This window comes from Euphorbia lathyris, chromosome 9 (genome assembly GCF_963576675.1).
Source record: "Euphorbia lathyris chromosome 9, ddEupLath1.1, whole genome shotgun sequence".
NCBI lineage: Eukaryota > Viridiplantae > Streptophyta > Magnoliopsida > Malpighiales > Euphorbiaceae > Euphorbia > Euphorbia lathyris.
The window spans coordinates 77764186-77786411 of NC_088918.1; the positions used below are offsets into that span (position 1 = coordinate 77764186).

Here is a 22226-nt window from a genome sequence, read left to right on the forward strand (position 1 = left end):
CCTGGAGGGATTTGAGAGCTTCCTCCTTCTCGCTCATAACCTTCTGACAAGCGCCTTCAAGAGCCTTCACCTTCCCTTGGACATCATCATAAAGCGACTTCTGAGTCGCCAATTCAGTACCAAGGTTCTCCAACTCCTTGGCTCGTTCAGCATCCCTTCGGATAGCGCCCTCCGCAAAATTGATAATCTGCATATAAGACGGCTCGCGAATAAAAAGGGCGAATAGAGACATGCGATTACTATGGACACAAAATCCTTGAAAGGGAATGACAAGCTTCTACCCCCAAAACAACAATATACCTCTATGGCGCGCTTCTCGATCCCCTCCATAGTAGTAGGAAGCGATACTTGTTCTCGCACGCGGGAAGCAGAGGGGAGTCGCCCAAGGACATTGCATATGGAAGAAACAATGTCCTTACAGGAGAAGCTCACGGCCATGCCAAAGGTCCTAGTCCACCACCCGCTAATATCAGGAATAGGCTGCGAACGCATAAGGAAAGTAAATGGTTCAGTGGTAAGCAGTGTGAAGTGTAAGTGAGAAGGCTAGGGTTCGAACTCTAGCAGCATTAGTGTTTATATAGAACAATAAACATTACAATAAATCAAGATACCTCGTGAATTGGTGTACTGCTCTTTCCTTTTGATGAGGCAGATATGGGTGTACCGCCAACAGTAGGAGATACAGATGTGTTTTTCTTCCTGGGACGAGAAGACTCCGTATCTGCATTATTCTTTCGCTTCCTAGTTAAAGGAAGGTCCTCAGAAACAGAAGTGGGACCTTGTGAAATGGAAGCGATTGGAGGGAAAGCCGCCTCAACAGAAGGAGCCGCCCCCACAGGAGAATTCGCCCCTGCAACAGAAGTTGTTCCCTCCATCCGCTTCTTCCTTCTTGCTAGAGCTTTCGCCTCCCGATCTGCAGCGAGTTGAGATAAAGGATCACCCCTGCAAAGGGTTAAAAGAAATCATCAACTTGGAAATGAAAAAAAGAAAAGTACCTTGAACAAAAACGCGATAAGGGATATAGACAACGCGATCTCCCTCGCGGTAGGCAATCGCCACTCGACTTCTTAGCATGTGGAAGGCCTGATCATACGTCCATACAAAAGGAGGCGTACTCTTCAAGAACTTTATAACGGCGGATTCTTCCTTACTGGGGTAACCGAAGTTCAAACTCTTTACATTGGGCCGGCCCCAGCGGCGAAGGAAGTTTGGATTCCCTTCATTAAACTTGATAAAGAAGTAAGATCGGTCCCACTCGCGGATTTTGTTCAGCTTCTCATCGAAACCATAGTAACCGCTCTGACGAATGAAAGTGAAATACCCCGCCGAACTCTTGAAATGATGAAGCTTGGAGAAAATTTTGAGCGAGAAGGGAACCTCCAGACAATCCGTCAGAAATTTATCCAGAGTTAAGTCGGCCCATCCATTGGGATGCAATTGACCGGGTGCGATTCCGTAACCGCCCAGGACGAAAGCAATCTCATCCGCCAGCGGATACGTGAAACCGCAGATAATCTGGGCGACGAAAATGGTAAAATACCCCTTTGGGTAGTCGCCCGGTCCTCTATCCTCCCCGGGAATGATGGTTTCGAGACCTTGAAGCCAAGGATACTGCTCCCGCAAATCATCAATTGTCTCGCGACAAACTAGGCTTCCTGACCGGTCCTTCTTCGGTAATAAACGGGGGGTTGGGACAGGTGGCGGAATCAACTTCTTAGGGTCAAAACCAAGACCCTCATCGGTTGTATTCGCTAGGTGGAGGAAGTCGGCGGGATGGGAATCAGACCCAGGAGAGCTGGTTGAAGCTTCATCAACCATTTCATCGACCTCATGAGACACCTCGCGGACGTAATTTTCGTCGAATGGTGCGAAATCGAGGTCAGGGTTCGACATATTGATGAAGAAAAATGAACAGAAGTAAAGAGCCGAACGAATTACAAGTAACGGAAAGGAAAACTTACATGTGGGAAAGAATACAGAGAAGAACGAGCACTAAGGGGTTGACGCCGGAGAAGAAATGACAGGAGAAGGAAAGAACAACTTTCGAATTTTGAAAGAACAACTTTCGAATTTTGAATATCCAGACAAAGACGAAGAGTCCCCTATAACATGTGAAAAGACCCTAAAGGGCTCTTGCCAAACTAAAGGGGAGGCATGTGATGATCCGCGAAGCCAAAACGGGCCGAATCATGAACACGGGCCCAATTTACACTTAGACCCATGGGCCAAGATCAAACAGGCTCCGAATAAAGGAAGCGGGTGAAGCGAATAACCGCCCCGACATCCTAAACGGAGCATTAAAACCCCCACTCAAAACAAACGAGACCACGTTTGTTGCCACGTAAGGGACGTGACCTAGAAGGAGTAACCGCCCTCGGCGGTTACTTCAGAACACTTATAAAAAGCCATAAGGCCAGAGGGAGAGGTACGTTCACATTTTTCCCCGCAATACTATTATCAATTTACCAACCCTCCTACAAAAACTGACTTGATCGTCGGAGAGATCTCCGGTTCTGTTTTGCAGGTAACTACGGTGGAGATCATCTAATCGGATCCAGCAAGTTATCATTCTTTTGTATCGTAAATATAATATTTAATTTTAATTATAGTTTAATTTAATTTTTTGTTTTTTTATTATATTCTAATATATTTCTTAATTAATCTGTTATTTTATTATTATTATTATTTTCATAGAATATTTGGAATATGAAAATGTATTAAAATTCCTAAAAAGTACAAATCATTGAATTTTGTAAAAATAAATAAATCATTCATCTTTAGTTAAAATACTATAAAAAAAAAAGTAGTCAATTATTTTTAAAATTAATTTAATTTGAATTATCATGAATATATATATATTAATTTCAAATATACATAATATAAATTTTTTTATAGCATGATATAAAATTATTTAAAAGTAAATATGTCAATTTATTTATTTATCTATCTAAATTATATAAAAATTTCATACCCCGTGCATTGCACGGGTTTTCGACTAGTTTTATTAAAAACAAAAATAAATATAGCTTTTATTTTGTGAAATATATAAGTAATACGTTTACTTAGTAGTCACATGTGACTACATGTAATTTACTGTATCTATAAAAAAGTTTCAATTTACTATCTATTACTGATAACCTATAAAAAGATTTGAATCATATTTACATATAATAAAATTCGTGTAATTTCGTATTAGTAGTTAAACCCTAATCCATCCAAAAATTTGAATTTGAATGTGTATTTCGTGAAGTCCATTTAGTAATTTGTAAATAAGAGAAACATGTCTTTAATTTTCCTTTTTAAAGCATAGTTCGAGCATGTTCCGTCCGTTAGAGAAGATAAGAAAAATCAACCATTTTCCGCACCAAAAAACACTAATCAAATCCATAGTGGTCCCCACAAAATAAATGGTGGAACCCACAGTTCTCCCTCTCTCCACGTGCCTCACAGCTAATTACAACAATTTCATGCGCTTCTATTACAGTAGCTCCACAAATCCAGACAGATCTCACATGAAAAAAAGATTAAAAGAAAAAGCACTAGTGTCGGCAGCTAAAATGCGCAGCCAGCTCACATCACCCCAACCAATCAAAAATCATAATAAACTAAAAATAAACGAAATTACACCTCAATATCCAAAATAGTGAATAAAATACAAAAAAAAAAAATAAAACTACAAATTACAAATTACCATTCAGGACAAAAGAATGGAACAAATTACAGTGGCAGAAACACTGACCAGTGTTGCTATCAATCCAGGCGCACTCACGTGGACTCCTGCGTTATCATCTGTTGAGCTGTTCGCCGAGTCAGCCGGAGCATCTGACGGTGAACCTTCCGGCGTATCCACTGGCGGTGCAGGTGGAGAAGCTAGTGAGGGAGATGGTGCCTCAACACTGGCCGGAGCTGGACCCGGGGTGGCAACTGGAGTAGGAGAAGGAGCGCTCACCGGCTCCGGAGCTGGTGCCGGAGATGGAGATTTACCGAACAGTTCTTGAGGTAGAAGCACACTGTCAACGGTTAAAATAACAAATGGAGTACTATCCAAAACGACGTCGGCGACTCTAGATGAACCGACTCCAGTGTGGAGAGTAACATCGTCGCCGGCGCTTGAGACTGTCATATCGTACTTTCCGGCGCCGTTAGTTGCCAATGTAGAGATCGGATCTTTAGTAGTCTTCAATGTACCTTTAGGACTGTATCCAGGAGACGCATGGTACTGTAACAGAGAAACGAGTTCAGCATTAGTGAGTTTACTCAGATCAGGAACTCCGGCAGCTTTAAACGCCTCATCGTTAGGTGCAAAGATCGTCAATCCTTTCTCCGCCGCAGTCTGAAACGTCTTAATCACGCCGCTCGACTGAAGCAAACCGGCGAAAGTCTTACATCCAGCCTTCACAAGCAACCCGGTGATATTAACATCGGAAGCCGACGGAGCCGGCGCAGATAAGATCCCGGGAGCAATAATCGGAGCGCTGATCTCGAGAATAGAGATATTATACGGAATCTGTTTAACAGATTTAGTGTAACTAGAATCGAGCTTGGATCCAGGAGCGGCAGATCCGAAGCCGATTTTACCGCCATGGAGATCGGTGATATTGACGAAGCCTAAATTACCGGGAGCGTTACCGGTGGTTTGGTAAAGAGTAGTGGAGAGAGTAGTACCTTTAGAGATCTGATGAAGTTTAGTAGGATCGTAGTAGTCGAGGACGACGAGGAGACTGAGAGCGTTTTTTATGACGGAGAGAGGATGTTTACCGGCGAGAGCAGACATGGCGCCATTGTTGAGAGCAAGGACGGTGATGGTTGTACGGCTGTTGATTTCATCGTCGAGCTTGGTTTGACTGAGGTATTTGTTGAATTCGGAGTAGTCAGGGAAGCCGGAGAGAATGGCGGTGATGTTGTGGGCGGAAATGGTGAAGAAGAAGAAGGAGAAGGAGAAGAGGAGGAGAGAAGTGAGAGGTGCTGCCATAGCGGATTTTTTTTTGGAGTGAAGTGAGGAAGAGAAGAGTAAAGAGTGAAGAGATCAGAGAGGGGATTTTTATTTCTAAGAATGGTTTGGGAGCCACGTGAGGTGTCGATTCTTTTGCTTTGCTCACAGCTGGAAAATGCTATGGTACGTAATGACGAAATTGCCCTCCTACATTTTTTATATTTATTTTTCATAGGGTAAATTACACACATGGCCACTGAACTTTACCCATTTTCACATTATGGCCACTAAACTTTATTTCTTTCCAGCATGGCCACTAAACTTTACGCTTTTTAACACCGATGACCACTCAATTTTAACTAACTTCTCAAAATGATCGTTGACGACCTCAAAATGAAAATATTCAAGAATTAAAGTTGTTCAGAATGATATTTACCATGAAACCACATTTTTTATTTTCGAAAATCACATTTTTTTGAGCTTTCTCTCTCTAAAAATCCACTTTCTCTCTCCCAACCAAACAACATCTAAATGACCTCAAAACAAAAATTTTCGAGAATTAAAGTTTCTTAAAATATTATTAACGCTTTAGATTTTTTATTTTTAGCCGTCAACGGCCGTTTTGAGGCGTTGAGTGGCCACTTGTGTTAAAAAATGTAAAATTCAGTAGCCATATTGGAAAGAAATGAAGTTCAGAGACCATAATGTGAAAATAAGTAAACTTCAGTGTCCATAAGTGTAATTTACCTATTTTCCATATAATAGAATTTTGTAATGAATAAAGTTTCAACTTGTCACTCAAAATTGGCACTGAAATCAATTTGTGATCAACCCACTTCTTAAAATTTATCTAAAATGTTAAATTAACCTTACCAAATCATTTTTTAAAATATAATGGCAATTTTAATAAATAGTGTTAATTATTATCTGATTACATTAGATATTAATTGATTACTTTAAATTAGTTAATTTGATTAGTTACATAATGTGCGGATACCAAACATTATGCGGCTGCATATAATATATGGATTTTAAGTATAAAAAATAGATTTTAAGTATTAAAATATAAATATAATAAAGTTTAGGTATAAAAAATATAGTATATTTCGAAGATTGATTTGATCTTGTAATTGGCCAACTTTAAAAGTTGAATTGATACCCAAAAAAATTAATTTGGGTTAAATTGCCTCCATGCCAACTTTGGAGAACAATTTCAACGTTTATTCATTTTGTAAAATATCTATTTCAGTTTTTATAGATATTTATTTTGTCGAATACATGATTGGTTCGTTAGAAAACCTAATTTTACACATGTATACGTAAATAAGCTTTTTCTAAATAGAACTCGCTCATTCTTTTTTGTAGATATACATATTACCATTTGAGTGGTTTATAATCAATTTGTCAATTATAAGAGTATGTCGTTTTAAACAAACTTAGAAAAATTTATCTTCTATCATATATTGATCACGTTGAATTTTGTAATTGAAATACAAACTCATGAGCAAGTTCGATTATAATATAATGAACACGCTCGTGAGCAAACTTGGTTCGATTTTCTTTCTGTTTTGGAGTCCATTCACTTTCGAATTGCTACCATCTAGTTGAGGAGGAAGAATGAATCCTCCCACCATTTTTTTTTGTTAGTAGTTTTCCCTCTTATTTGTGTCGATTATTTTAGTTGGATCCTATATATGTTATCGGAGCTCTGGATTCGTTTGAACTGTGTCTCTTGATTATAATCTTTGTTTTTGTAACCTTTTTTGTTTTAGAAAGGGCAGAAACAGTAGATCTTATTGGTAGATCACTGGATCTACGTGGTTGTAAAAGAATAACTTAGATCCGAAGGTTCATAATGGTGCAAATGATGAAAATTGGACTACGGTTGCTTCACGATGATTTTGGAGTTACGATAAATATATGTTTTAACTGTTGTTTATGTTCGATGTACTTTTAATGGTTTTTTTTTTTTGCTTTAATAGTCACTTTATTGCCCTTGTGGACCATGTATTAGACTTAGCTCATATGTATGTGTAGTTTTATTCTTTACTACTTTTATGTTATACTTGTAATTTTATTTTATTTTTTAAAACCCAAAATAGTGCATTTCATAGATGAATGAGATTTACATCTTCAAAAATAGCGTTAGATAGCTAATCTGGCACCAATGTTATCAGAACCGGACCGGACATCAAACCGGATTGATGATTGGATCACGGGTCACTTGATCGGACCGAATAGCTCGGATTGGTCGGATGACGTAATAAATAAATAAATAATATTTATATATATTAAGTATATATAATTAATTTAAAATTATTTTTTATACATTATATATATCTAAAATAAATTATAAACAACTTTTGGTTTGTTATTTTTTTTATTAATTTGAGTCTTAAATATATAATGAATAAATTAAGTTCAGAATAAATTGAAATATATCAACGTATTCTATGTCATAAGATCTTTTTAAAAATATATTATAAATTTAAAATGGACAAATAATGAATGAGAAATTGATGCTCAAAATGAATGACTTGAAATGGTTTGAAAGAAGATAAAATGGAATGAAGCATTCACATCCCACATAGAAAAGAAAGAAGAACCTTAACTAGTTTATAAGTAAATAGGCTTTACAAGCATTTAACCAATTACTAGGGAAAAGGCTCTCTCACGCGCAGGGGGTGCAATCAAATAACTGTCGGGTTAGGGGTGCACTCGCACGACGTGGGCGACGCGAATGCTGGACCGTGATAAGCTACAATTACTTGGGGACTTTTTGCTATTTACATTTTTTTCCCCGCCTAATTATTCTCAAACTAACCGCCTGAATAAATTCAAACAGCTCAGCCCGCCTAAAAATGAAATTTACCAACCCAACCCAGCCCATTTTCCCTTCAGAAACCCCGCCCATTTTTTTTGTTCCCGTCAGCCACGAGAGACCCGGGGTCGCACCAGTTCCCGGTCTGCCTGCCGGTTCCCGATCTAATCCCGGGTCTCTCCGGTTTTTTGCACATCAATATACTCGGACCGGCTTCCTCGCCGGTTCCTAGTTCGACCGGTCGGACCGGTCCAAGCCTGACAACATTGTCTGGCACAACAAAAGACAAAAAAATCGCTACCATTGGAATAGGCCTGCCTAGCTACCAAATGAGCAGCCATATTCGCTAACCGACTAACAAACAATACTGAGAAAGTAGGATTAGATTCAAGGATAACTCAACAATCATGAATGAGCATTCCAAATTCTGAGATATCCTTTTTATTGGAAAGAATTTCATCAATAACAAGTTTGGCATCTGATTCAAATTCGACATGTGTATAGCGCATAAAAGCAAGCCAGATCATGCTCGTGCGTAAAGCTGATGCCTCAACCACCTTAGGTGCTCTAATACTAGCATTGCAACTGTTGCTACAAAACAGAAAGGTACATGTGTCATCTTTGATCACTACTCCCATCCCGCAGCTACCAGTTTCCTTAAAGATAACACCTTCGATATTGCACTTCACTTACCCCCTTTCCGGTGGCTTCCATTTTACCCTTTCCCGAACCTGGTTAAGATCATTGTTTGCACGGTTTCGTTCAGATACAGTCGGACCAGTCACGCGCTGTTTGCACCGCTGCTGCTACTACGACAGAGGATGATCCAGATGACGCGGCTGCAAACATGGAGGACGACGCAACTTCGTCCGGTGGTGCATGCGATGCTGTTTCCGCAGTCGGGACAGATGGTGCGCTGGTTCCATGGTGACGTCGTTGTCTGCTATCCGGTGGAAATCCAGAATTCACCCTGGGCTTATTCTTTGAATTCTGTTGGTAAGCCCGCCAATCCCGTAGTTCATCGATGCTGTGTTGCCAGCTAACGTCCATCGGCCACCATGTCAATTGCCAAAGGACTTTGTTACGGTGATCCCAAATGGTCTTTAAAGCACAGCAGAGTCTGTCAATGAACTCCAGATTCGGACCGTAAATTGCCTACAATAACCAATCTGCAAAATTCATCCCGTTAGTTTGTGGGATTGGGAGGCCTGCTATTCACCAAATATCACCTGCAAAACAGCAATCGATAAATAAATGGTTATCCGTTTCATCCTGATCCACACACATAAGGCATTCAATTGTGATTGGTACGCGTCGTTGGGCCAGTTTAGCCCGAATGGGTAGGCTGCCCGAGCAAATATGCCATATGAATAGCTTCAGTTTAGAGGGCATATTCAGACTCCAAATCATCTTCCATCCCTCATTCACTAACCTCTCCTCTTCCACCTCCAACCCAACAATATAACCGGAATGCACATTGTAAAAACCAATTTTAGACCAGTTCTAGACTCTTCTATCCTCACTGACAGTGAAAGACAAGATAAGGTCACAAATAGCATTCACTTCAACCTCACTAAAGCACCCCTTCAGTTTATCCACATCCCATCCCCTCCCATTTTCAAGTAACAAATCGGCAACTCTTAGATCTTGCAATCTAGGGACTATAAAGGAATTTATGCAAAACTCGCTCAGTTTTGGTACTCATGCATCCTTCCAAACTCTAATTGAACTACCATCTCCCACCTTCCACATTATCAGTTTTCTAAGTATATCCAGACCACTCCAAATACTTCTCCAAACCATACTAGGATTATTGCCTAATTCAGAGAAAAGCAAGTCTTCCCACGGGAAATATTTCGCTTTGAACATTTTACTCACTAAAGTTTTTGGATCATGTACTAATTTCCACCCCTGCTTACCTAAAAGGGCCAAATTGAACAAATGCAAATCTTTAAAACCCATACCCCCTAAGTCTTTAGGGTGGCATAGTTTGGCCTAATCAGACCAATGGATGCTTTTTTTTCCCATCAGGTTTCATACCCCACCAAAAAGAGTTAATCATTTTTTGCAGTTCATCACAAATAGATAAAGTTAAGAGGAACGTACTCATACAGAAGGTAGGTAGAGCCTGTGCCACTGACTTTAGCAACACCTCATTGCCTTCCTGGGATAAGAATTGAAAGCTCCAAACTCCAAATTTTTTCCTCAGCCTATCAACTAGAAAGCTAAAAATCCTCTTCTTGGATCGCCCAATTAGTGAAGGCAAGCCCAAATATCGAACCGTATCCAGAGGTGTATCAACCATCAATATTCCTTTGAGCTTGTCCTGCAAAGTAGTTGTGACATTCGCACTAAAGAAGATACCCGACTTTCTCAAATTCACAGTCTGACCTTAAGTCATCTCGTATTTGGACAATATGCTCTTTACCTTTCTAGCTTCATTTTTTGTTGCTCTGAAGAAAAAAAACTGTCATCAGCGAAGAATAAGTTTGTTACCGAAGGTGCCCTTCTGCAGATTCTACACCTTAAAATTAAACCCTCACTTTCAGCCTTTGCTATCAATTTAGAGAGAACTTCAGCACATAGTATGAACAGGTAGGGAGAAAGTGGACCGCCTTGCCTGAGTCCCCTGCCAGGGACAATTTGATTAGAACATTCTCCATTCACTGACACCTTATACCTAACCATTGTTATACAAAGCATTATCCATCTGATCCAGGTCTCATGAAAACCCATGCGAACCATCACCAATTTCAAGAAATTCCAGTCCACCCTATCATAGGCTTTGCTGATATCAATTTTCAGAGCAGCCTGCACAAAGGTTCCCCTATTCTGCCTTTTCATAAAATGAATGATTTCAAAGGTCACCTGCACATTGTCAATTGTTGACCTTCCAGGGACAAAAGCAGATTTAGTTTCCCCAATTACTTGTGGCAAAACACCCTTCAACCAGTTAGCCAAGGCCTTGAAAACAATTTTGTACAGCACATTACACAGGGAGATCGACCGAAAATCCTTAAGCATTCTTGGATTCTCAATTTTAGGGATAAGCACAATTGTAGTGTCATTTAGACCCTGTGGGAATTGCCCATCACTTAACCATTTCGCACAGGCTGTTCCCAGTTCCCTTCCTATTGTATTCCAAAAGGATTGGAAGAAGCCTGGATTTAGCCCATCAGGGCCATGGGATTTGTTTGGGCTCATGGAGAACAGGGCATTCGTGAATTCCTCTATCTCAAAAGGAGCTGTAAGCATTTCGTTTGTCGCTGTGTCGATTACTGCTTCAATAACATTCATTGTATCCGACCCGGTCATGCCAGTTTCTGTGAAGACTGATTGAAAATACTATTATGCAAAACTCAACATATCATTCTGTTTATCAACAATTTCCCCCACTTCATCACAAAAGGATGCAATGCGATTCTGCTGTCTCCTTGCTTTCACACAAGCATGAAAAAATTGAGTATTTCTATCTCCCTCTGTCAGCCAAAAGATCTTAGCCCTCTACTTCCAGAACCTCTCCTCTGCTTCCGACACTTCATTGAGTTTTCTTTTGGCAAAGAAAGATTGGGCAATTGGAGTCCCATCCCTTTTTCCCATCTAGAGATTCCATTTGCCGTCTCCATTTCCTAATCTGGCTCTGAAAGCACACATTGAAATTTTGGCCCCGATCAACCATTTTTCTCACACACTCCTTCAACTTCTCCGGCATGAGTCTGCAATCCTGCCCCACCCACACCCGCGTCACCAACTTAGTAAACACATTCTCCTTTAGCCAACTATCTTCAATGTAGAACCTTTCCATTCGTTTATGTGATTCTGTTTGCTCTAGTCTAAGCAAAAGAGGAAGATGGTCAGAGTAGCTTGTCATGCAAGTTTTAAATTAGTAATTAGAAAATCGACCCAACCACTCAGTCAAGGCAAAAACTATGTCCTACTTTTTTCTCACCCAAGCCTCAGTTCCCCTCCCTCTTTCCCAAGTGAAATAGCTACCTTTTAATTATAGTTCTGATAGCCCACACTCCTCAAATGTTCTACAAAAATCATGCATCAAGTAAATGGGGAAAACAGCTCCCCCAAGCTTTTCTGCTGCCCGCAGAATGCAGTTAAAATCCCCTACAACCACCCATGGAAGATGTGACTCGCCAACAATTCGCCTCAGTAACTCCCAAGATTCAGCATGTCTATTACGGTCTCCTAGACCATAAAAGCCCACCATCCTCCAGTCCCCAAACAAAGCATCACCAATTAGCACATCAATGTGATGCTCCGAATAGCTTTTGACCATAGCCTGAACCTCTACTTTCCACAGTAATGCTAAACCACCACTCCGCCCTCTTTTGTTCATAGAGAAGGCCCCCTCATACTTCAGTTGTTGTTTTATAGTAATTATCTGATGATCCTTTACCAATGTTTCCATTAGAAAAATAATATCCAGACATTGGGAAGAAACTACCTCCTTCAAGGCACGAACTGCCCGATGGTTTCCCAGACCACGACAGTTCCAGCTTAAACAACTCATTCTATCTGGTGGCCCTGTGCACAAGGGCTCGCCAAAAAAATTCCTTTAGGAATCCCCTTATCCGAATCTGGAATAGAAGTTCCTACCAATTTTGCCTCTGCCGGATCCCCTTCCATCTCCTTCTCATCCCTTCTCCTCTTCTTTGCCTCCAATAACTCCATTTCAGTGTCCTTGTTTGCCTTCTTATTCCCTCCCCCCTCCCCTTATTTCTCTTCCTCCTCTACTATTTCAAGAACCCGGAAGTAAGGTCCAGAAACAGGACATATCTCCACCTCCCTCCCCCTATCACCCTTATTGTTGGTGTCCCTCTCCCCCCACCCCTGTTTGTAATGTCCCTCAGGATACCCGATCTCCCTCCCGTTCGACTCCCTCGGCCTCCCATACCCCGCCTTAGTATTTCAACCCTAGTCCCCTCACGCAGCCACTTTGCCCCACTCTGATCCCCTCCTCTCTTAATAGGAGCTTTAAGCCACTCTCCCCACTCACGCCTCACTTCCCCTCCCTGCATATCAAACACCTTATCACAATACCGATCTGTGTGCCCCATTAGGCCATAGATATAACAGAAGATGCCCAGTCTCTCATATTTGAAAGTGGCCAGTGACCACACATTTCCTGCACTCTTCAATTTTTTGAATCTCTTTAGTGGTAGTCTACTATCAATGCTGACCCTAATACGCATGAATTGTCTATGAAAGCCAATGTTATTATTTGGGTCATACTCCTCAAAAGATCCCAGGAAATCCCCTATTTGTTTGCCCACAGTCTCAGATATTGTCCCCCAGGTAATCCAAAAATATGGATCCAAATTGGCATCATAAATAACTGAACCTCCATTGGATCCACCACTATACTCCAATTATTCATAACTAGCATGTAATCATCAAAGGTCCAGGGTCCTCCAGCAACTACTCTTTCTTTATCAATAGGATGGAAAAAACGACTATAGGTTTTGGCTTATCTCCTGTATGTCGACCCCCCGACCAGGTCTCCACAAAACTACAAGGCGGTTACATAACACCATAAAATTCAGCGGCCTGTCAGCTACAAACCTGCCCAGGAGCCATAATCCCGAGTCCTCAAAAACCTCCTCATTAGGTGGTGTTTCCAATTCAAGATGCCCCAACTCTCCCCCTCCCAATGTCAATTCCGCCATTATTCTCTCCATCTTCCCCACAACCACACTTCCACGCAAAAAACCAGCAAGAAAACAGAAACAATCTCCCTAGAATAATTGATACAAAACTCACAATAACTCAAAAACCAGAGAATGCAAACTGTAATTAACAAGAAGCAGAGAGCAAATTAACCATCAGCCCGACATAATCCCCACCCCAAATTAACCACCAGCACGACATAAACCCCCCCACTTTGCGAAGACAAGTTAGCTCCCAACGGAACTATAGCAGTAAACACCAAAACAAAGAAGCAAACGTAGGCAAAACAATCAAACCGAAGAACCAAAGTCGTCGGTAACAGAACTCCAACAGGAATCAATCCAAAAAAACCAACCAAAACGAAACACAACAAATCAGAATAGAAATTCGACCCAATCGCATATATCAAAAAGAGCCAAAACTAAGAAAAGTCGAGTGTCGCTGGCACCAGTAAACTTCAAATCGAAACCTAGACAACAGTAAAAAAATGCAGCAAGAAAATCGGAGAGAAAACTAACCGAAAACGAAGACCTCAAAGCAAGGCTTGAGACAACCCCCACACGACGAAGGACCGCACTCACCAGCGAAATACACAGGCGGCGACGATGGCAGACCGGACGAAGGCAGTGGTAGCAGCGGCAAGGTCATGGGCTAGGTGGCGGCGGCGTTCCGTTCATTTTATTACTTAATGAAATATTAGCATTTCTATATAAAAAAAATCTTTAATTTTTTTTTTTTGTTTTTATACCATTTGGATGATGTTTAGTTATGGGAGAAAAAATAACTATTTTGAAAAAAAAAATCTAAAAATTATGATTTTGAAAAATAAAAAACATCCTTTTATAAAAAAAATAATTTTATACAATTTTAATATTCGAGGTTTCTATCTTGAATCCATCAAGGTTTTTTAGGTCCTTTACTTTTATAACACACAACTATATTAATAAAAGGGCAAATATTAGTCCTCTTTTTTTATCTAACATATTATTTAGTCTTTTTATTTTAAAAAACACATTATAAGATCAATATCTTTTATTAATATTAACCTTTTAGTCATTCTGTATATTATTTTAGATTTTTAACCATTATATTTGACATAAATAGATAAATATAAAATAATAGAGTAACATGACCATTTTGTATCTACTATGCTTATCCTGAAAGTTAAGATATGTTCGGTTAAAAATTTAAATAAACTAGATAGAATGACTAAAGGTTTAATATTGATAAAAGAAATGGACTTTATAACGTGTTTTTTAAAATAAAAGGACTAAATAGTGTATTAGATAAAAAAGATAAAGACTAATAAATTATTGTAAAATTTGTGGTTTTTTTTATGGACAGAGTTGAGAGGCTATGCTTGTAATTTAGCTTAAAGTTTAAATTATCTTTAGGGTATTGCTATATACCGCATCCAAAATTGCTAGCACCGCCTCCATTGGACAATTTTGCCCTTGCCATAAAAATGTTGTCAAAACTGAGAAAAAAAATTTTGAGAGAAAATTTTGAATTTAGCCTAAACGGATGCGGCATACCGTCCGACCCATGGTCGGAACGGATGCGTCGTCCGTTCCACCATGGGTTGGGTGGTACGCCGCATCCGTTCCCGCCATTGGTCGGACGGTATGCGGCAACCGTTCCGGCCATGGTTGGAACAGATGCGGCATCCGTTCCACCATGGGTCGGGTGGTACGCTGCATCCGTTCCCACCATGGGTCGGGTTGTATGATGCATCCGTTTAGGCCAAATTTTGAAATATACAAAATCGTAAAAAATTTAGTGACGAAAAATACTAAATCATTCAATTTTTTGTGACGAAAAATTAAAAATTCTTCTATTTTTTGTGACGAAAAATGCAAAATCGTCATGAAAAATATATATTATTTTCATGAGTTCTTTGATAAAAAAATATAAATCTTAATGTTTCCGACTCGTAATCATCCATTTTCGAGGTTCCAATTGTCACATATCAATTATTTTCATAATTTTAATGATTGTTGTTCGGGTTTATGATTTTGGAGAGAAAATGCAAGGAAGGTAGAGAGGATTTGAGCAAATTCCATTTTCTTGTTTCAAAAAGTGAGGAGGACAAATATGTCCAAAATGGACGGTGGGCCGAAATTTGGGTGCGGTATATAGCAGCTCACTTATTTATTTGATATGTTTAATTATCCAAATCCATGTCAATAGCATAAGTTATGCACCCTCTAATTTCTAATTTAGGCGTGTAAAAGATTCCTTAAAAGGTTTGAGATGGCAAATCTTAAGGATATTTTTGTAATTTACCAAAAATTTACTTATATAATCCAACATTTGTGATTGTGGAATCTTAAGGATATGTTTGCTCTAAGCTCGACCTTGGATTTTTTTTAAGGTTTTTTTTTAGGTTTAGGAAAGGAGTAACTCGAGTTCAAAATTAAAAAAAGTCTCGAAGTCACATAAAGGTTTACGAGAGAATTTACATATCATTTCACATATGAGAATTCCAACAATAACAGTGAAAATCAAATTTAGATAAAGATGTCACAAGAGTCATTTTCCTACCGTTAAGCAGCCTTACAATCTTAAGGCCAATTAATTATGTGATTAATTGTTTTTTGTGGAATAAAATATGATGTACCTATTTCTTTATCTTTATACATGTTGAAACATTTAATTTTTAGTAGATTTACTTTAATCTAAAAGAAAATCTTATGTCCCCAAATCTCTGTTCCATTTTCTATCTCAACCATTTAATGACATGTGTCAAATTTATCATAACCAACTATAACATTTGTTAAATCTAAGACATCTCTCTTTAATTTGACTTCCTCCCACTTTTCGTTCTCATCCTCATACTTTCAACATTTCTTTGCTCAATTTCAAAAAATCCTACGAGAAAAAAATGGAAGTAAGAGGAAGTCGAATTGGATGGGAGAGGTGGTGTTAGATTTAGTTGAATATAATCACTACTCCAATAACAAATGTCTATTATATATTTTGTGTCACGTGAAAGAAAAAATGACATAATGAATTAACATATGTTTAAGGTTGATTAAGATAAATTTGATGCATGTCATGAATTGATTGGAGAACAGGGCAGAGGATAAGGATTTGGGGATAAAAAAAATTCTTCCCAATAATCTCATTAATTTTGGTTAATTGTTTTGAATGTTGATTAAAGTAGGATAAATTATGTCACGTATTAAAAATTAAATGAGAGACATGAAATTGGGAAGTAGCATAAAAATTATGTCACGTAGGATAAATTATGTCACGTTTCTCCCGTTTGTTTATCGAAAAATATTATGTTAAAAATATTGGATAAGAAATATTTCTGTGTTGAAAAATAAATTATTTTCCGATATCGGCCTACAATACTGGAAAATGAAAATGAAAATGGAAAGAAGAAGTGGATAGCTATTGTTTTCAAACGGATAAAAAGGAATGGAGTATGATTTAAAAAATTTAAAAAAATTTAATTTTCTATTAACTAACATATCCGTTGACTTACAGTTAAATCTTGATAAATGAATATTCGATAAAGTAATAACCTCGATTATATAATAAATTCTTCCGGTCCTGACTTGGGCCAATGGACTAAAGTAATAACCTCGCTAAATGCATTAAGTAATAAAAAAATATTTAAATCCTTAAGGGCCCAATGAAAATATAAAGTAATAATTATTAAATTACACACAAGATATATATATATATATATATATAAATACCCACGAGTTTACAAAAAAAACAATACTTATAATTATGCGTATAATTATTTGATTAATTTGTAATTACGCTAATGTGATAATTACAAATCAATCAAATAATATATTTCCTAAACAAGATAATTATATATCTAATGAATATTTATCGATAAATGAATAATTTATTCATTTATCGATAAATAAATAATCTCGCTTAATGAATATTTTTTTCCGGTCCCAAAGATATGCATTTATAGAGGTTTTACTGTATTTTTCTAAATAAATAAACACCAAAAATCGGAAAAATATTTTTCTACACAATATTTTTCAGTTTGTCTTCTTTTTCTACTCTAGATAATTTTTGCATTCTATTAAAAAAAATTACTTTGAGTTTTTTAACTAAAAATAAATTATTAATTGTTAATTTGTTCCATTATTTATATAAATGGCCACTTTAGCTTTGTTTTTTTTTAAATGGTCACTTTAACTTGAACTTCCTCTAACATGTTAAATGTTGGAAATCATTTTGATTTTATTCTTTGAAAAAATGAAAAATAAAAAAGCAATGTTCTTCTTGTTTAATAGAATTTCAAATAATATTACCCTTTTTAAAAATAAAGATAACATTAGTTATTTGATAATTTACAGATTAAAAATATTATTAGATTGTTAAAAAAAAAAAATTTAAACTACTTCCAAAATTTTGATGGGTGGAATTAAATACTTAACAAATCTAATTATAAGATTATAGAACTGTACAGACGAAGTAGTAATCGATGGTCCTAATTTAGTATAAAAGACTATAGGTTTAATAGGCATCCAGCCCCCTAAACTTGTAACTTTTTTTTACCTGGCCCTCTCAATTTAAAGGACAACCTCTCAACCCCTTAACCCAAAACATCACATACAATCCCTTAAACTTGCAACTTTTTTTCACCTGACCCCCTCAACTTAGGGGACAACCTCTCAACCCCTTCAACTCTCTAAAAACATCACATATAGCTCATTAACGCCTATGTGGCTTTGACATGGAATAAGTTGGGATTGCACTCATTAGAAAGCGCGTGAAGGTTGACTTTAGAAATTTAAATGGTAAAAAAATCCCCTTTCTTCTTAAATCCCTAACGTTCTTCTCCTCAGAAATCCTTCCTTCCTCTTTTCCGATTCCTTCGATTCACCTCTTTTCTGTCTCCGATCGGTCTCCGATTCAAATTCAACAGTAAGTATTCATCTCCTTTATTCCTCCTCTACCTTCTTCTTTTTATTCTCCTCCTTCTTCTTCTTCTTCTTCTTCTTCTTCTTCTTCTTCTTCTGAGATAATTTTTTTTTGTCAATTAGGTTAGGGCTTGTGTTGTTCTTGAAACCGAGTTCATGGTGGGTACTACGGAGACAGGGAGGGGCCTGGGGGTGCCCGGGCCTCTCCGGCCGCCGGAACCACCCTGAGTAGGGGTGGTTTCCGGCTCCCCTATCTCCATTCTTTAAGGTTGGGGGTGCTGAATTAGCACCCCCCAGACTTGAGGCACCCAACTTTGGGCTGTCTCAACTCATCCGTATTTGGATGGCTCGGCTTGGTGTTAAATTGGCCCTCCAGCCGTGCAATTATGTATTCGTCACTGACATGAATCATGTTTTTGTGGTGAATATGTTGTAGTTAAGGTTTCGTGGAAACCTGCAAATCAAGGAAGAAGACTCTACGGATGCCTAAATTATGGGGTAATTTACTGGATTTACATGAAAAAATTTAAGAAAAAAATGACATGTGACATTGGTGTAGTCAACAGTCAAGCGCGTTTTCTAGACGGGTCAATATTTTGACTGGATATAGGGGTGTGAGGGGTTGTATGTGATGTTTTTAGAGAGTTGAAGGGGTTGAGAGGTTGTCCCCTAAGTTGAGGGGGTCAGGTGAAATTTTTTTACAAGTTTAAGGGGTTGTACGTGATGTTTTTGGAGAGTTAATGTTAGGGATTATTGCCAGTTAATCAACTGTAGCGCAGCGGAATTGCGGTTTAAAATTTATTTCTAATCCCTTTAATTTGATCTTTGTCCGTTAACCATTGATTGAATAAAACCTTCTGATCCGTTTAGGGATATAAACATACCCGGACTGTCTCTTCTAGAGACGGCTGAAGAATCCACAAGATAGTAAGATCTCCGCAGTCAGGTGCACGAACAGCCATCGAGCCAGAACCGGTGCTAGCCGAAGAGCGAACGAAGAACTGGAGATATTGTGATATTAGCCAAACAAATCCCAGGTTTAGGTTTTATATATATAGTGTATTTAGTCCTAAATCTAATTGGTTTAGGGTTAATTGGTTAATTACAAAACTAATCTAACCCTAACATAATCACTTAAATAAATACCAATAGTATTTATTCTATGCAATTAGTTATAATTAGATTAAATTTAATTACCCCAATTAAATAAACAACACTAGTTAATAAATTGACGTATTATTTTGATTAATTATTCACGAATCCAATTTCATTAATTTATAAATTAATTAATTACATCCCGTAAACTAATTAACCAATTAAATACTCAACGCCTAAATCTATTAATCAATTACATTGATACAAAGTATCAATTAATTAATTAATTAATTAACCACCAATTAATTACCTTGACATTTTACTGTCAACCAATTAATTAACCACATCCCTCCAGTGTACCGTTCTATAAGTTCTAACTCAGATGTTCAATGTGCACGATACTATGGGACTGTCCTTAGCTAGCAGTGGGCTCACGGCCCATAGACAGTAAATGGGTTATAGCAAACCATTACTGCCCCTAACCAATACAGCTATTTCAGCAGTCTAAAGATGCAGAGACCCTGTAGTTATCTCTTAACTTCGTTTACCATTTGATATCGATATTATAAACTAGAGGCATGACGGCTGTCATCCTCTCTGTTGTTTATGATATTTCTTGATCTTAAGTAGATTAATGAATCCGATAAGTAAACTACTTATTAGGGTGTGGCCACACACTTATCAATCTCACTCATCAAGTGGCCTATGATATCATCTCACTATTATGTGAGCAGTAATTCCATCACTTCACTATCAATGCCAATGTGTTCACCTCTTCACCCAATCATACCCGTATTTGGCATCCTGTTACAGACCTGTTAGGCGTATGTCAAAGTGAACCGGATCCCACATTGATATTATAATAAAATTTGGTCTGAAGACAGTTAGAGACCTACTTAAGAAAACTACACAACCACCATGTAGTTTTCTCGAGCGGATCGATCCAGTCACATGTATACAACATGTACCCATATTCACAACTGACTTATCAAGTGCTATGGCTAGTATCAATTACTACCATACAGTCGTCGAATATACAAGTCTGTGGTCCTAATCATTCCCATGATAGAATAGACTTGGGATATGGTTTTACGATTATCAATCAATTGATTCTCTATTCATATTATAGCACAAGATATAAATGAACTAGATTAATGTCTTTATTAATGTGACACAAATACATTTTATAAGAACCAATGCCTATGAACTACGGCACACCAACAGTTAAGGGGTTGAGAGGTTGTCCCCTAAATTGAGGGAGTCAGATGAAAAAAGTTACAAATTTAGGGGGCTGAGTGCCTATTAAGCCAATAATATAGTAAGAAAATCAATTGTGTACAAGAAAAATCTCATAAAAATGACATTTTCTTATTACGCTTAACATGTGATTTTAGTAAAAACATCTAGTTTCGAATATATTTCGTTTTAAATATCCAATTGCTAATACAAAATTTCTAGATACAAAATGTCTAATAATATGTCTATTAGTGTTTATATCAATATACTAACATATATTTCAATACGTAAAATGGCTGCAACAACCATATTTGTTGTAAGGATTCATACGTTTTTTGGGGTAAAGTTCAAATAAAACCCATGTGGATTCACTAATTTTTAGATAAAGGATCGTGGTTTACTTTTTATCAAAACAAGGATTGAGGTTTCAAACTTGGATTAATGCTATTAAAACCATCTTTAACAATCTGAAAATGAAAATTTTCAAGAATTAAAGTTGTTCAGTGTCATATTTTCTATGGAACTACATTTTCAATTTTCGAAAATCATCTTTTTTGGAACTTTCTCTCTCTAAGCATTAACTTTCTCTCTCTTTACCAAACATCATCTAAACAATCTCAAAATAAAAAAGTTGAAGAATTAAAGTTGTTTAGAATATTAGTAGTTCTTAAAATATGTCATTTTTGAAGTCGTTAAAGGTGATTTTAATAGTATCAATCGAAAAAATCCTTATTTTGTTAAAGTTAAAAACCTTAATCATTGTTTTGACAAAAAATAAACCACAGTCCTTTATCTGAAAATTAGTGAAACCACATGGATTTTATTTAAACTTTACCCTACTTTTTTTAACTAGTTTCTACAGTTTGTAAGGTTTTTTCTTTTTTCTTTTTATTTTTTGGATGAAAAAATTGTGATGATATAGAATTCTACTATCTAAATTTAGATTTCTATTATATAGTTTGAAAAAAAAAAAAAAAATAGAAGTCGGCATATAAATTTTATAAAATAATATATTAGTATAAAGCGAGCTTTCTATTCTTGCACCAAGGTCTAATCATGTTTTTTTTAAGGGTTAAGGTGCAAAAATACTCCTAATGTTTTGAATGAGGAGCAATTTTACCCCTAACGTCTAACATAGTGCAATTTTACCCCTAATGTTGGTAGCCAAGAGCAATTTTACCCCGAATATTGAAAATTTGGGTCAATTTAGACAATATTGTGAAACACATATTTTTGTTTCTTATTCTACACCAATTGCATATCAATTCGTTCTAAAAAATGATTTCATATTTTTTTATAATTTAATAATAGAATTGGAGATTAATATTTATAAATTCGGTGAATTTTTTGAATTTTTTTATCCAATTCGTACAAGACATTATATTTTTATTATTTTAGTTATTTTTTTTTTCACATCTCAACATATGTTTGTGATTTGTTACTCATAAAATGACGCACGTATGAAGTGTAAATGACAATATTGATGACCGAGAAGACAGTTTGATGAACTATTTCTTAAATTGATCCAATTTATCAATGTTAGGGGTAAAATTGCTCATGG

At 37.2% G+C, this 22226-nt stretch overlaps 1 protein-coding gene across 1 annotated transcript; it reads right to left on the reverse strand.

Moving 5' to 3' along the window:
* Positions 1–3575: 3575 nt before the first annotated feature.
* On the reverse strand, positions 3576–5033 carry LOC136206114 (fasciclin-like arabinogalactan protein 10). The gene has a single exon (XM_065997040.1). The coding sequence runs from the start codon at positions 4970–4972 to the stop codon at positions 3695–3697; it is 1278 nt and encodes a 425-aa protein (XP_065853112.1). The 5' UTR covers positions 4973–5033; the 3' UTR covers positions 3576–3694.
* Positions 5034–22226: the final 17193 nt, after the last annotated feature.

Excerpts from the sequence above, each read along its gene's own strand:
- LOC136206114 (XM_065997040.1), bottom strand. The coding sequence starts at position 4,972 with ATGGCAGCACCTCTCACTTCTCTCCTCCTCTTCTCCTTCTCCTTCTTC.